Below are 14,556 nucleotides of genomic sequence, written 5' to 3'. Positions count from 1 at the left end.
GGAAAGGTCTATCGGTGGAAAGAATTTAACCAAAACGCGTCGCATTGTGATGCGGCGTATGATAATAAGGTGCGCAAGTCTTCCAAAGGGGATAATATGGCATATTGTGCGCTCTTGAAGTCCTTACATCGGAAAGCAGGCTTCTATATACCCTCTTTGTGCATAAGTAGAAGCGCGTTCAAAGATTTTAATACAGTAAAAAAATAAACACACGTACTAGAACGCAAACTCACGACGCGTATCCTGCGCTCGTTTGATTTAGCCGATGATCGTACAAGCGCGGAAAGATGACTAACTTCGGATGTTGCGTTTTTATACTGCTTGTGTTGTGTCCTCAGCCGTAGCGTCGACTGCGGTTTCATTTAAGGTGAAAGAAGCGATATTCCTGTGTACTCTTAGAAAACTTTTCTTTCGTGGCACTAGGCGACCTGAATTTAGTGAAATTCGAGCTCAATATTTTATCACAAATTTATTATGTTAACACAGAGTACCGGGGACTGTACCTCGTCTTACTGTCGTTTCACTCCAAGCTAAACTGTTATTATTTGTGCTGGTGAACGTGTTCGCGAAGCTTGATTAAACCAAATCAGGTCCCGACCTACCAGGGCGTCTTACCGAAAATTGTAAACACTTACGCAACCTGTTAGGTAAAATAACTGCGTCGGCTGAGGCGTGACGTCGGAGCCGTTAAAGGGGCAACGCAACAATTTAAATGTTGAAAAAATTGTCAGTTTGCATTTTTATATTATTTATTTATATATTTATTATTTATATATATATTATTATTTACATATATAAACGGAAGAAACGACGACGAAGTGTCTCAGCGTTTAGACACCTTTTCATCCCTCTCAAGAATCATATTTATATATAATTGTAGCTTGGCCTCAGAAGGTACTGGAGAAACTATCACCCCCAGAAACCCGACTGGTCCCCGAAACGCTGGCGGCTCCAGCATCGGCAAGTCGGACGTCCTTTCCCCCCGAGCCGCTCTGGGCCTCCCGCGCCCCGGGTGGGCCTAGTACCATTACGGCCTGTCGCCGGGCACAGCCCGCCTAGTCGACTAAGCCTATCGGCTTCAAGGGGCCCGCCGCTTCGGCTGTTTCTTCTTCAAGGCGATCCATGCCCCTGCAATACTGACCGATGCCCCGCAAGCGACTGCGTCTACGCTTAGGCCACCGGTTCTTCAGCTTCCGGACGCTGCAATGGTTCTTGAAGATAACGTCGCCGTGACGTAGACGACGAGGGATGGAAGACCGTGACGAAGAAGAGCAAACCGCCCAAGCCGGAGCAGCTACGACTGGAGGGGGTGAGTCGCCCTCCGCATATCCTTACTGTCAGGCCGCTCACCAAAGTAAACGTTCATGACTTGCCCAAAAAGGCCATAACTCATGCTATTGAAAGTACAGCTCCCACACAAGAGATTGCCCTCATGGCTATCTATCGTTACCACACTCGAGCAAACAGTATCCGAATCACCGTAAGAGATGACGCTCATGCAAAAGCTCTCCTAGGGCTTTCTCGGCTAGTCAGTAAGCTTAAAAGTCAATTTCAGACTTATGAGGTTCAGATAGAACGTCCACCTGCTACCCGTCCCTACGATTGCCGGGGTGTTATCAGGGTGCGCCCCGAGCACACCTTAGAGTATCTACAACAGCACCTGCGGTGTGAGAGAGCAACCATTCTGGATATTCGAATACTGGGGAAAACAGGAATGCTCCTCCTCACTTTCGACGCTCCCGAGCTCCCACCTAGGATTTTACTTGATTTTGAGGTGGTCCACGTCTATCCGTACCGTCCCAAACTAGTCGCCTGTTACAACTGCCACGGCCTCGGCCACATCGCACGTCTTTGCCCAGCGGAGACTGTGTGTAGGGACTGTGGAGGCCGTCACCCCACCACTGAGTCATGTGACGAGGAACCATTCTGTGCCGCGTGTTGCGTCCCTAGACATCTCTCTATAAATTCTGCCTGCCCTAGCCGACTTCTCCAATCAAAGCCGCCAACCCCGCGGACCCCACCTGAAAAACGTAACGTAACATGGGCAGAAGTCAGTGGCCCGCCGCCCCCAAGCCGGCGTCCTCTCTACCTCCTGAGATTCTTCAAATGAAGGCCCGTTCACACTCTTGCGACCGAGTACGACTGAGAGATACGAGATCTCTTACAACTTCTTAAATGTTTCTAGAATGGGGGAACAAACTGACATTGTGGCGCCATCTATGCGGTGACCCTAGAACTGAATTTCACAAAAGCGAAGGTTTTGCGGGATTTCCGAGGTCAAATGTGCGTAATACCCATAGAAAGGCTCGTTTATAACATTGACAAAAGCTTTTCGAGCCAAAAAAAGAAAGGATATTGCGCGAGAAATAAAAAAAAAATATGCCGGACCGCCGAGTTTACACTGCTTCCCAATAGATGGCGCCAGTGTGTTCTCTGGTTTAAGAAGTTTTAAGGAACCCAGGTTTAAGAGGTCGCAAGCAGTCGCAAGAGTGTGAACGGGCCTTGATAAATGACTTGCGGCAAGAGAATAAGCGCCTCCATGAGGAAAACAAACGGCTGCATGACCAAATGGAGCAGGTGCTGGCCCACCTCAAGGTCATGGGCGTCCCAACACCGGCGCCCGACGTGAACAAGGCTACTCAACCAGCCCCCCGTGCCGGGTCCCGGTTTCGGGCTCACAGTGCCTCCCGCTCTCGAGGTAGAAAAACCACAGCAAGCTCTCAGTCGCACTACACAACTTCAAAACAGGCCCCTACAATCCCTTTATTAGACGAGCACTCCGAGTATACGAGCGTGCTCAACATCATCCGGGGCGAGCGCCAAGTGGAGAATCATCGTCTCGAACGGAGTCTCCGCGATGAATTCCATACTGTTACCACTGTCCTCCAAAGAAAGATGCAAGACATGCTAGCGGAAATCCAAAAAAATATTTTAACGATGAATGATGAGCCGAAACAACGGCGACCTTCCGAAGTGCAATAGGTTTCTCACCGATCTGTATACGATGGAATTGCCGGAGTTTCGGTCAGACAGGAGGCTTGCTACGCGAGAACATACGGCGACTACGGCCTCTGGCTATTTTACTGCAGGAGACTCGAGGCAGCTGTACGCTTCCTGGCTATACAGTATTTCAGAAACCATCCATCACGCACTTATACAAGGGACACTCGCAGCCGTCAGCAAAGGGCCAAGCAGCGCTTTTAATACGCGCTGACTGCACAGCTGCAGCTGTAGACTTACCACACCTTTGCACAGAGGTGCGTGAGGTCGTTGCTGCTAAAGTGCGTCCTCCTGGACAACAACCTCTCATCATTGCATCCGTCTATTATCGCCCTTTTACGGGTAAGCATGCAGACGACGACTTTGCATGGCTCAAGAACTTGCAGGTGCACGCAAACGAAACCCTCTTCAAAATGGCGGCGACTTCAACGCCCGCCATCAACACTGGGGGAAACCAAACGCGGACACCAGAGGTAAAACTCTGGCTGACGCTATTGAACTCACAAAACTCGATATTGGGAACATCCCGGGCACCTACACGCGGATTGGCCTCCATGCTAAACAACAACATACCTCTCCCAACCTCACGTTGTCAACAACGAAACTCATCCGTCACTGGGAGCTCGCGACTGCCACCTGGGGTAGCGATCACTTTCCAATCTTTATCACTTTGAACCGGAAGAAATTCAGAGTAAAAATCACCCGCCGGATTAAAAATTGCGAACTTTTTCGGAGGCAAGCGACACAAAGACCTCATGCGCCTAAAGGATTTTTAACGATTTTTCGACCTTCGCCTCCGTCCTAGAGCAGACCAGAATCACAGCCTCTGAAAAGATTACTTGCGACGACACGGTTGGGCCCATAGATGGACATCTCGTCAACCTGTGGAAAAGGGCACAGTCTCTTACTATCAAGTACAGACACGGAGGCAAACGACACAAAGACCTCATGCGCCTAAAGGACCACTATAAGTTCCTCATCCAATATCAATGCCAGCTCGAAACATCACGCTGGCAGGACACCTGCTCTAAACTCAGCCATGAACCGGGCCTACGACATCTCTGGGGCATCTTACGCTCTATGCTAGGGCGGAAGAAAGGTGCCTCTCCTCTCGATGAACTCTTTCTTCGAAACGATCCCATCGCAGTGGAAGATCAGGTTATTCGCACTTTTTTTCCGCACGCGCGAACCAACCCGCCTCCACCGCTCCCCGAAATCACCATCTCAACGCCGCATGAACCTCTTGAACGGCCTTTTTCTCTCGGCGAACTCATGGCAGCTCTCCGACAAGGGAAGGCTCGCTCAGCAACGGGGCATGACCGTATAACTTGGCAAGAACTCCGCAACCTGAGCGAAACGAATTTGCGTCAGCTTCTTGAAATTCTCAACGAATCCTGGGCATCTGCGCAAGTCCCAGACAGTCTCAAAATAGCTTTGATCTACCCAATCCCTAAACCCGGAAAGGACCCGTCCATAACGAGTAATTTGCGCCCGATATCCCTGACTTCTACCGTTTGCAAACTTATGGAGCAAATGATCCATACCCGCATTCAACACTACCTCAAATATGTGCAACCCGGCTTGCACCCGGCTCAAGCAGGTTTCCGGCCTAACATGGGGACGCACAATTGTCTCTGGCTCTTACGTCGTGTCATTAACCGCCGAAATAGGAAAGCACTTACCGACTATATCTTAGCCTTAGACATGCGTAAGACTTTTGATAACGTTTCACAGAAGGCCATACTCCAAGAATTAGCGCAGCGCTACCCAAGCCAACGTGCCCAGGACTGGATTCGGTCGTTCCTCCAACAGCGACCTATTCAACTCAATGGAAAGGCCTCGGGCTGGACTCCGAAAACCTATTTCTTGGATAGGGGGGTCCCCCAGGGGTCCATCCTCGGACTTTTGCTGTTCAATCTAGCAAAGACACGGGTGGCCCAGCGGCTGGAACGTGACACTGCTGCCCGTTTTATTATATATGCAGACGATGTTACAATTTGGACTGAAGCAGCGGATTACCCGGACAGTCAGACAATGCAGATCGAACTACAGGCGGCGGTCCTCAGCGTCTCGCAAACTCTCGAGGAGCTGGGTCTACAGCTATCCCCGAAAAAAAAAACGGAACTACTCAGTGTAGATGGCAAGCACGTGACGAACCCCGCTCACCAAATTACCCTCCACGTCGGCTCGCAGGACATTCAGTCTAGCAATGGCCAGATTCGCATCCTAGGGATTCAGATCGCCAGCTGTAATAGCCCTAAAGCGTGGACTAAACATCTGCGCAAACACTGGTCCCCACTGCTACACACCATTAGACGGATCTCCAACAAATATGGTGGAGCCCGGCAGCAATCTTGTCAAACACTGGCGCGTGCTGCGGCTGTTGGCCGGATGCTATACGGTACACCAGCCTACTACTGCACCCCAACCCTGCTACGAGACATAGAACGCCTGCACAGGGCCACGCTGCGCACCATTGCCGGTCTTCCCAAACACGCACGCAACGACAGGATCTTGGCCACGGTGCCAATACCTCCGATAGATGTCATTATGGCTGAAGCACGTAGCCAATTTACCTCTAGATTAGAAAACACCTTACCAGGGCGAAGCACCCTAGCATGGAACCTTCAGCGTCACGTGGTCTGGAGCGGCCCTGATGAAGCTTCGCCGTGGGATAGCCCCGTCATCAACCTAAAACCCATCAAAGCGATACCTACACGAAACTCCGACCTCCGTAACCGCATAGCCTACCAGCACCACAACGCTGAAAATAATGGACACATTCACATTTACACTGACGCCAGTTCTTTGGCGAACCGAGCCGGGCTAGCGTGGCACTGCACCTCTCCACCAGAGCTCACAGGCGCTTATACATGTACTCTACCGCAAGGCACCACCCTGCAGGCTGAACTATTAGCAATCTGGGGAGGGACCTGCTCGATTCCCAACCTCCCGGATCTTCAAAAAGAACAGACGCTAACGCGTACATACCGAATCTACACGGACTCCGTCGCAGCTCTAGAAGAACTGTTAACACCAACGACCGAAGATGCTACCGCTGTTGAAATCCGTAAACGCCTTCGGATGCTTCAAGTCTTGGACGCGGATATTCAGATCCTCTGGACGGCAGCCCATACCGGGTTCCCACGAGGAAACGCTGCAGCACATGCAGCCGCCACACAGGCACGTGGGAGCAACCGTAACTACAACCCCACCCTCCTCTCACATCCACTTCGGAAATCCCTATTTGACCTTGATGACGCCTCGGAGTTTTCTGCACTATCTACGCACGCGTATGCGCAAAGATAGTAAGGATCACCTCCAGAGGGCGACACCTGAAACCCTTTTCTCACCCACCGACAAATACACGCGCGCACAAGAAGTATTTCTTAACAAAATCATGACTAACGCTGCATGCGCACCACATATTATTCAAAAGTGGCTCCCTATCGACCTCAATATTCCCCTAAGCTGCCCTCACTGCCAGAAGACAGCAAAAGCAGACCTCCTTCATCTTACATGGGATTGCTCCGCATTTACGACCGCCCGGGACACGAACGTACACATCCTTCATTCCGACCATGCAACCCTCGTTCAACACCTCTTCGATCAACCAGCCAATAGACACCTTCTCGCCACTTTCGGTAGCGTTAGCGGTCTGACCAGGATGGTGTAGGCTGACTTACTCTTTCCTTTCGATTGCTCCAGGATACCCTACATGACTTAGGTGCTGCAGAAGACACCGAAGACCAAAGACCGCGGAACTGATGCCAATTTCGAAAAAAACAGACACTCGTCTCCCCCTCCCTCAACGCCCTTACCCCCCACAGCGGCCTTGTGCCATCCTCCCTCCCAAAGGATCAATAAATAAATAAAAATTTATTTAAACCCAAGTGACCGAAAACGCGTCACCTTTAAAAAAAAAAAAAAACTGCTATTCTGATGCGCAATCGCAAAGCAAAAAACTAGTTATTTTCCAATCTGCAGCCGCGTGTGGTGGTTTCGGGAACTAAAATAACAGGGCATCTGGGGGATACCCGGAAGTCAACAAAACCTCTCCCCTTCGCTGCATCAATCGCCGTCAGCCCCGTAGCGAACCGTCTTTTGTATCGATCGCTCGCTGCGACCTTCGACGTTGCTAAACATTCAGAAATCGACAATCGCGGAGGAAGAGATTGGGGTAAACCACGTGATTCCCCAGAGTATGTCACTCGAAATTCGACGTGGAGAGTTGAGAGGCACTTTGACCATCAATCTTTTTTAAATAAAAACTAGCGTTCGCAAGAAAATACGGTTTTCTCTCTTTTGTTGTATAGGTGACACAGATTAATTTACGCAGTTAATTGGCAAAAGTCTGAAGATCGTTGCACCGCCCCTTTAAGGTGTCATTTCGAAGCAGATGGGCTGAATGAACGCTAAGGGTTCGCACAATTAACTCCGCACGGGCGTTTCGTATTAAACGGAGTAGCGGACCGGACGAAAATTTCCTAGCGTCTTGGATCCAATGAGGGTGTATTAAGTAGAGAGCATTTCAGCTGTCTGCGTAAGAGTGTAGCGTGTTTGAGTACGTCACGTCGGTACAGATAGTCACACGTACTTAACGAAAGCGCTTAGAAAGAAGAAACAAGGAGGTATACGAGACGAAGTGCACTCTCAACTGAAGGTTTATTGAAACAAACACGCGCTATATATACCATCTTTCTGGCTATTTGTCTCGAAAATGAAACTCTCTATTTGTCAGGTGCATTGACGGTGCACTTACGCACTTGTTTTCTTCTTGTTTTCTCATACAAAATAAATCGTAAAATTATAAGGCATTGTTATTTGCGTATCTCCCGAGAATGGTTGTTTGTGCAAATTCTGGGTCAGATGGGCACCTCTACCAGTGCACTGCCAGGTTGCTCAGCGGGGATTGTTTTACGAACCATGCACGTTATCTTGATACTGTGAATAATCGTGCATGTTACCTTACTTGCTTGTTATCTTGTTATCAGTGGCCCGTCGAATGTTTTGGCGGAGTGCCGAAAATGGCCCGCGTCAAAATGAAGCACGATCGGCGGCGCCAAATAGTAAAGCGTCCCATTAACAGCTACCGCTCTCAAAATATCGCTTGAAAACACCCGTATTGAGTTAGTCTTAAATACAAATTGTAATCGGGTAGTTCTAAGTGAAAATGAATGGCGTTCTTTCGGTTCAAACGAAAATTGTTCACCAGTGAGTTGCTTATGAACATTGCAATATCCGAGAAGATAACTCTTCATCACACCACTTCAATACAGAATAAGCAGTGCTGACCGGCACATGGAACATCTTCAAATAAACATGTTTTTACCAATCACTCATTGGCTCCGACAAGGCATGTTGACAGTCAGTGTGTGTATATAGACAAGTTTTCGGTCCGCCAAGGACGGGCTCTGCTTGATCAGCTAAAAAAAAAAAAAACTATCCTATAATGCCACGCGCTTGCGCTAGTGACAAAACAATAAGGTGACCATACAATTGAATTCACATTCACAAAAAGAACGAAACAAAGCCTTCACAAACTGCAAAAAAAAAGTTGTCTTGAAACTCTGAGCACCTTCTTTTCGTTCTCGTTCCGCTGTTGCCCGCAAGTTTAAACTGATGGTTTCACGAATGCGTTGACAGTCGCGGAAAGAGGTCCTCTCGGGAGCTGGCTTGCTCGTAATGATGTTTGTGGCAGAGAAGCTGCCTCAGGAGAGCGTCCTCCTTCCAAAGAGTGTGATTTGAAACTTACGCTTTTGTCATGAATTCATATTTACCCTCCCTACATATCGGAAAGAGGAAAAACCATTTTAAAGAAAACCAAAGCAACAAAATATATAAAATAGTTCACTTTTTGTTTACCAAAGCACTCAAATTTAAATGCGCAAAACAAATGTCGACGAAGAGAAAGGTTAATCCGCTTTCACCCTGTAGAAAGCGCTTTGTTGTAATTTGTCAAATTAACCTAGAGAATTGTTCAACAATGTGATAATCTGTCTTATTTTATATGAACACAAGAGTATAAAAACGGATACGCTGGTGTTCACTACATGTGCAGTGATAGACGACACAAATAAATATATGCAACACGAAAGGCTTGTCTATTTTTGACGATGATTCGTTAATAATATTACTTTTTTTGTTGTCTTTCAAATTTATACTCAATTTTTATAGCACGGTAAGTTACCATAACATAGGAGGTCAGGTCAAGTTTATAAAACAATTGAGTAAGGAAACCTAAATTAAATGTGAAACGTAACGTTTCATTACAAATAGGCCAAAGTTAGACCACTAGGGTCTAAACTTAGACCTTTGCTTTTTATTATTTTTGTAACCGATCTTGTGACTAGTGTCTCTTAGGCGCCCGTTTCCGGGTTGAACGGCGTCGCCGTCGCCGTCGCCCTCGGCGTCGGTGTTACCGCGCATTGCATTATGGGACGTTTCACATATTGACGTCACACGTGACATCACGTTTCACGTCGCTAGGGTAAAATTTTCCCGCTAAATTTTGATGGAAATTTATTGCTATGTTTGGCGGGGAAGTTTTTCGTTAAAGTTAGCGGGGGATTTAGCGAAAAAAAATGTTCCGCTAAATTTAGCGGAAAAAGTTTTCCGCTAAATTTAGAGGGAAAGTTTTACCGGTAAATTTAGCGGAAAAACGTCCCGTAAAATTAAGTGGCAAAATTTTACCCTGGTGACATTACTAGGCTACAATTTCCCCGCTAAATTTGGCGGGAATATTATCCGCTAAATTTAGCGGGGAAATGTTTTCGCTAAATTTAACGGAAACATTTTTCTGCTAGCTTTAGCGAAAACATTTTCCCATTAAATTTAGCTAAACTTTAAAAAAATTTAGTGGGAAAATTTTACCCTTGTGGCATCGCGCGTGACGTGGTGTGTGACGTCACGAGGGTAACGTTTTCCCGCTAAATTTAGCGGGAATATTTTTCGCAAAATTTAGCGGGTAATTTTGAACGCTAAACTTAGCGGTGCAAGTGTAATCCTCATAAGGCCCATAAAGCTGTTTGCGACAAAATAAAGCCCGGATTGATTGACTGAATTATTTAACATAGACATATGTTATCAACATTAATAATCCCAGGCGAGGGGGAACAAGGAGGGCAATGGATTAGCACAAATCCTCAAACACAGCTAGATGACTGGTGCGTGGTCGAAAAAATCCGCCTGGTCCTGGAATTGAACCAGGGACCTCTTCCTTTCCAGAGGAGGGCTCAAGCAACGGATTTGGTCATGCCAGATTGTAAGGTTATGATGGTAATGCAATTAATGCAGAGGTGACGCGAGCTGGACACGAATGCCAACAATAATAATCTCTGGAGAGGGGAAACAAAGGGCACAAAGACATACGTCTCCAAACACAGCTAAATCACTGGTGCGCGACTGAAAAAAAAATATTCCGCCTGGTCCTGGTATCGAACCAGGGACCTCTCCATTCCCCGTGGAGCGCTGAAAACTGGTGGCACCAGTTAAAAGTCGTTTGCTCTACTGACGTCTAACTCTTAGTTAGCTTAGTTAGTCTAGCACTCCGCTAGAAATGAAGAGGTCCCTGTTTCGACACCAGGACTAGACCGATTTTTTTAGTCGCGCACCAGTCGCATAGCCGTGTTTGGAGATTTATGTCTGTACTTTGTCCCCCCTTGTTCTCCTTCCCCAGGGAGTATTATTGTTGTTATTCTTGTCGAGCTCGCGGAACCTTTTCATTAATTACATTAACATCATAACGTTAAAATCAGGCTTTTCACCATTGTTGGTGTTAGACGCGGGGCAGCTGTTCAAATTCGTTAGTTCTACTGACATCTAAATTCTAGTTAGCTTAGTTGGTAGAGTGCTCCACTAGAAACGGAGTAGTACTGGTTGGGATACCGCGACCAGACGGATTTTTTTACAGTCGCACACTACTCAGCTTACAGTGTTTGGAGGTTTGTGTTTGTCCATTGTTCCCCTTGTTCCCCCTCTCCAGGGATTATTATTGTTCTTATTCTTGTTGAGCTCTCGGCGCCTATGCGTTAGTTGCATTCACGTCATAACCGAAAATCAGGCTGTTAACCCTTGATGGTGTTACACTGGGGATAGCTGTTAGAGTTCGTTATCTCTACTGGCGTATAACTCCTGGTTAGCTGAGTTGGTAGAACTCTCCATTGAAATGGAGACGTCCCTTGTTTGACACTGGCCCAGGCGGACTTTTTCAGTCGGGCACCAGTCACCTCGCTGTGTCTGGAGATTTGCGTCTTTTCCTAGTCACCCTTTGCTCGCCTTCTCCAGGGATTATTATTTTTGTTATTTTTGTTATTCTTGTCCAGCTCGCAGCACCTTTGCATCAATTGCACTGACATCATCACATATGTTATGTTTTACGGCGGTGAAACAAAAGAAGAAGCGATAATTAAGAGTATCAATCAAGAAATTGTGCAATTATCAGTATAATAACAGGCCCCATCTAAAAACGTTTTAATCATTCAATAAACAAAAAATGTCCCCTTTTGCTCTGAGAACGCTCCCTATCAAGAACGCCTGTCACGCGCAGGTGTCAAGTTTAGTTCAACCAGACGGTTCAAGGGAAGGAATAAATTTTACAATCAAGCTTCCTTAACGCTTTGCATGTTCCCATACCTCTTTAGCTTCCAAATTAAAAAAAAAAATTAAACCATCGAGTAATCGCAGGGTCGTTCCCGGATCGGCAGCCTCTGGTCGAACAAACAATGTCCCACCAAGTTTGCGCTTTCAGATAAGGTCCCCTTTACCTTCATGAGCTCATTTGGCATCCCTCACGTCCCTCTCTCCCCCCCCCCCCCTCCCGGCTCTATCTTGCAACCCTTCACCCCTTATGTATTTACAAAACGAATGAAAACACAAAAGCGAAGCATTATCTATACGACACAAATTTCCTATCTTCCTTTACTCAATAGGAAACATTAAACCTCTCGGCTGCATCAAATAAGTGAGAAAAAAAGCAAAAAATTTAAACTGACCGCCCGGGGATCAGAATTGAGGCTAAAAGGAAGCCAATCCAGATAAACTAATTTGGCAATAGACCCTTTCCGAAATTCAGTCTGGCCACTTTGATCACTATCACCATCTGTGGAACGGCATCTGTGCCATACCAATGGCGGCCTTCTAGTGACTGATAAAGGAAGATGTTGAAGATGCTCCTAAGTGGATGATTCGAGGCCTGTACATTGGGGGGTCAGTACGACGCGACGTAGGAATGGAAGACAAGAGCTACGTAAGGGTTTATTTCTAATAACTCAGATTCAGTCAATCTGCGGGCGGCACACAATCGGCTTTAAAGCACTTTGGTGTATAGAATTTCCTCGAGGCATCTGAATGGGTTGGAGCTTTGTTCTAAATGCAGTTTCCTGGTCACCATCGAACTGAAAGTGATCGAGAAAGAACTCACACTGAACAATTCCTCGCGTGCCGTTGACTTACAAAAGTGACGGTGCCGATGCAAGTTAATTTCCGCTATTGATATGGCAAAACCTAAACTGCTTTACGTACCACCAGATGGCATTGAATTTCGGAAAGGGTCTATTACTGAAGGAAGGCCTGATCTCTAAGTTGGCGTATCGGAGGCCCGCGCCCATTTTTCAGGGGCGCAGGCAGTGAGAAAGCGCTACATCTCTAAGGAAGCTGCTTTGCTTTTTTTATTGTAGACTTCCTCCGGCTACTCCTACGGCACATCCTGTTTGGCCGAAAATACGATCATACTGCCAATTCGCCAGTCAAAGTCCAATGTTCTGGTATTTACAGACATATGTTTAAAGCCAACGGCACAAGCAACAATGAATACGCAACTGCTGCGTTTTCTTTCTGTTCGAAAGATGTAGAGGAGGTTTTCGATGCACACACCTAACAAAACACAACCACGTGGTCGAAATAACTGACAAACTTTCAGGAACAGGCAGTGACTACCATTCAACCTATACACCTTGGCAAGTGGGATCCCGGCTTAACCTCAAACCGCGCGCCCGGGTGAGGCGGACCCACTCTCCAGCCAAAAACGTTTGCTGCTTGTCGTACAATGTTACTAAGCGACTCTTGCGAAAGAGAAGGATATATTTTAAGGAATACAAGAATAGAAACTGAACGAACCTTCATTGTCTTTTGGAAACGTTTCTAGCACGTGCTACGTGGCCATTTCCAGCCCAGTTAAGACGAAAAGAAAAAATACAAACGCTTCCAAACAATGCAGACGGAAAGGACCTCAGGAGCCGCGTGGCCATTGCATTAATTAGGGCTGCGCTCGAGGCATCGCTGGCTTCCACGACGTGCAGGAATAGAGACTGCGATCGATATAAAGGCTCCGATTCTTAAACATGCCGCATCCTACAATGTTTTATGCCACGATTGTGTGTGAATACCTCACCCTACGTTTCCAAACAGTAAGTACGTCACTAACGTGCGCTAACGTCGGCCATCGGCGATGCAGCAGACGCCACCACCTTGTCCTCGCCGACCTCAATGACGCATCCCTAGCCCACCTCAACACGGCTGAAACGCTACGCGGCGCCAGCGTCGCTCATACTGGCAGTGCATAGGAGCCTTTCTTGCAAAAGTGCATAAGTGACGGCCAGCCGCGTTTGTCTTCTTCAGTAGCGCCGGCATTTATTCATTAATAAGAGTGCTCGGCGTCAATATCTAAGCTGTGTGTGAGAGAATTAAAATAGAAGAAATTGGAGAAAAGGAAAGGGAGCGATAAAAAGAACCAGGATGAAGTGAATGAAGACACCCTAATTTTTGTGCACCTTTTCTCCTTCTTATTCTTCGGCTTCTTTTTTTCCTGATCCAGAAAAAAAAAAGAAGGAAAAAGAGGGGGGGGGGGGCAGGGAATTTAGAAATAAATGCTTAGATCCGCCTTTGTATTTTGTTAGTTGCAATGTGTCTGTGTTTTTAACTACTTAATCTTCCTCTTTTGGAGGAGTTTAGCAATCATTTTAGCTGTATCGTAGAGGCGAATAAATCTGGCTATGTTGGTGATGCACTGAAACAAGAAAACACTGCAAAATGACAACGGACAAGAGGAAAACAGAGACAGACCAGGCGCTGACTAAATAGAAGCTTAAAGGGCTCTCTCTTGGAGTCAAAACACTTAGATCGTCTCGATTTGGCTTCCAGAATCAAAAATGACGAGATCGTTTTCAATTCGGTGCACGGAGGCAGCAGAAAATAATTTTCAAAGTACCAGTGAAGCCCCTTCTTCCAGGAACTAAGAACACGCACTTTTTGTATGTTCAGAAAGGCCATAAAAAGACGTCACGACTGGTGTCACTCCGGTGGAATATTCCTGGAAAGCTTGCGATTTCACGCGCTGGTCACACGAGCAACACTCGCTTGGCGGCCGAAGGGTCCTTTTATGATGTCACGACTGGTCGGAGATTTTTCGTGTATTCTCTCGTTTCGATACGTCTTCGGGGAACACGGACGTGATTTTCAGATTCACGGAATAAAGATACTATAGAATGGACGCCTTACTAAATCGTGTTTTCAAGAACGTTTTTTTTTTGTTTTTGTTTTGTTTTTTCATCTTTTGAA

The 14,556-nt window shown here is 46.8% G+C and overlaps 1 protein-coding gene across 1 annotated transcript; it reads left to right on the top strand.

Annotated features, from left to right (window-relative positions):
• The first annotated feature begins 4,614 nt into the window (after positions 1 to 4,614).
• LOC120848626 lies at positions 4,615 to 6,309 on the top strand. The gene has a single exon (XM_040220662.2). It carries the CDS (start codon positions 4,615 to 4,617, stop codon positions 6,307 to 6,309), a length of 1,695 nt encoding a protein of 564 aa, XP_040076596.1.
• Positions 6,310 to 14,556: the final 8,247 nt, after the last annotated feature.

The sequence above is a fragment of the Ixodes scapularis genome, unplaced genomic scaffold (genome assembly GCF_016920785.2).
Source record: "Ixodes scapularis isolate PalLabHiFi unplaced genomic scaffold, ASM1692078v2 PGA_scaffold13__105_contigs__length_92229423, whole genome shotgun sequence".
Lineage (NCBI taxonomy): Eukaryota > Metazoa > Arthropoda > Arachnida > Ixodida > Ixodidae > Ixodes > Ixodes scapularis.
Note: the sequence above shows the minus strand (reverse complement) of the source record. Positions and strands in the feature narration are given on the sequence as shown.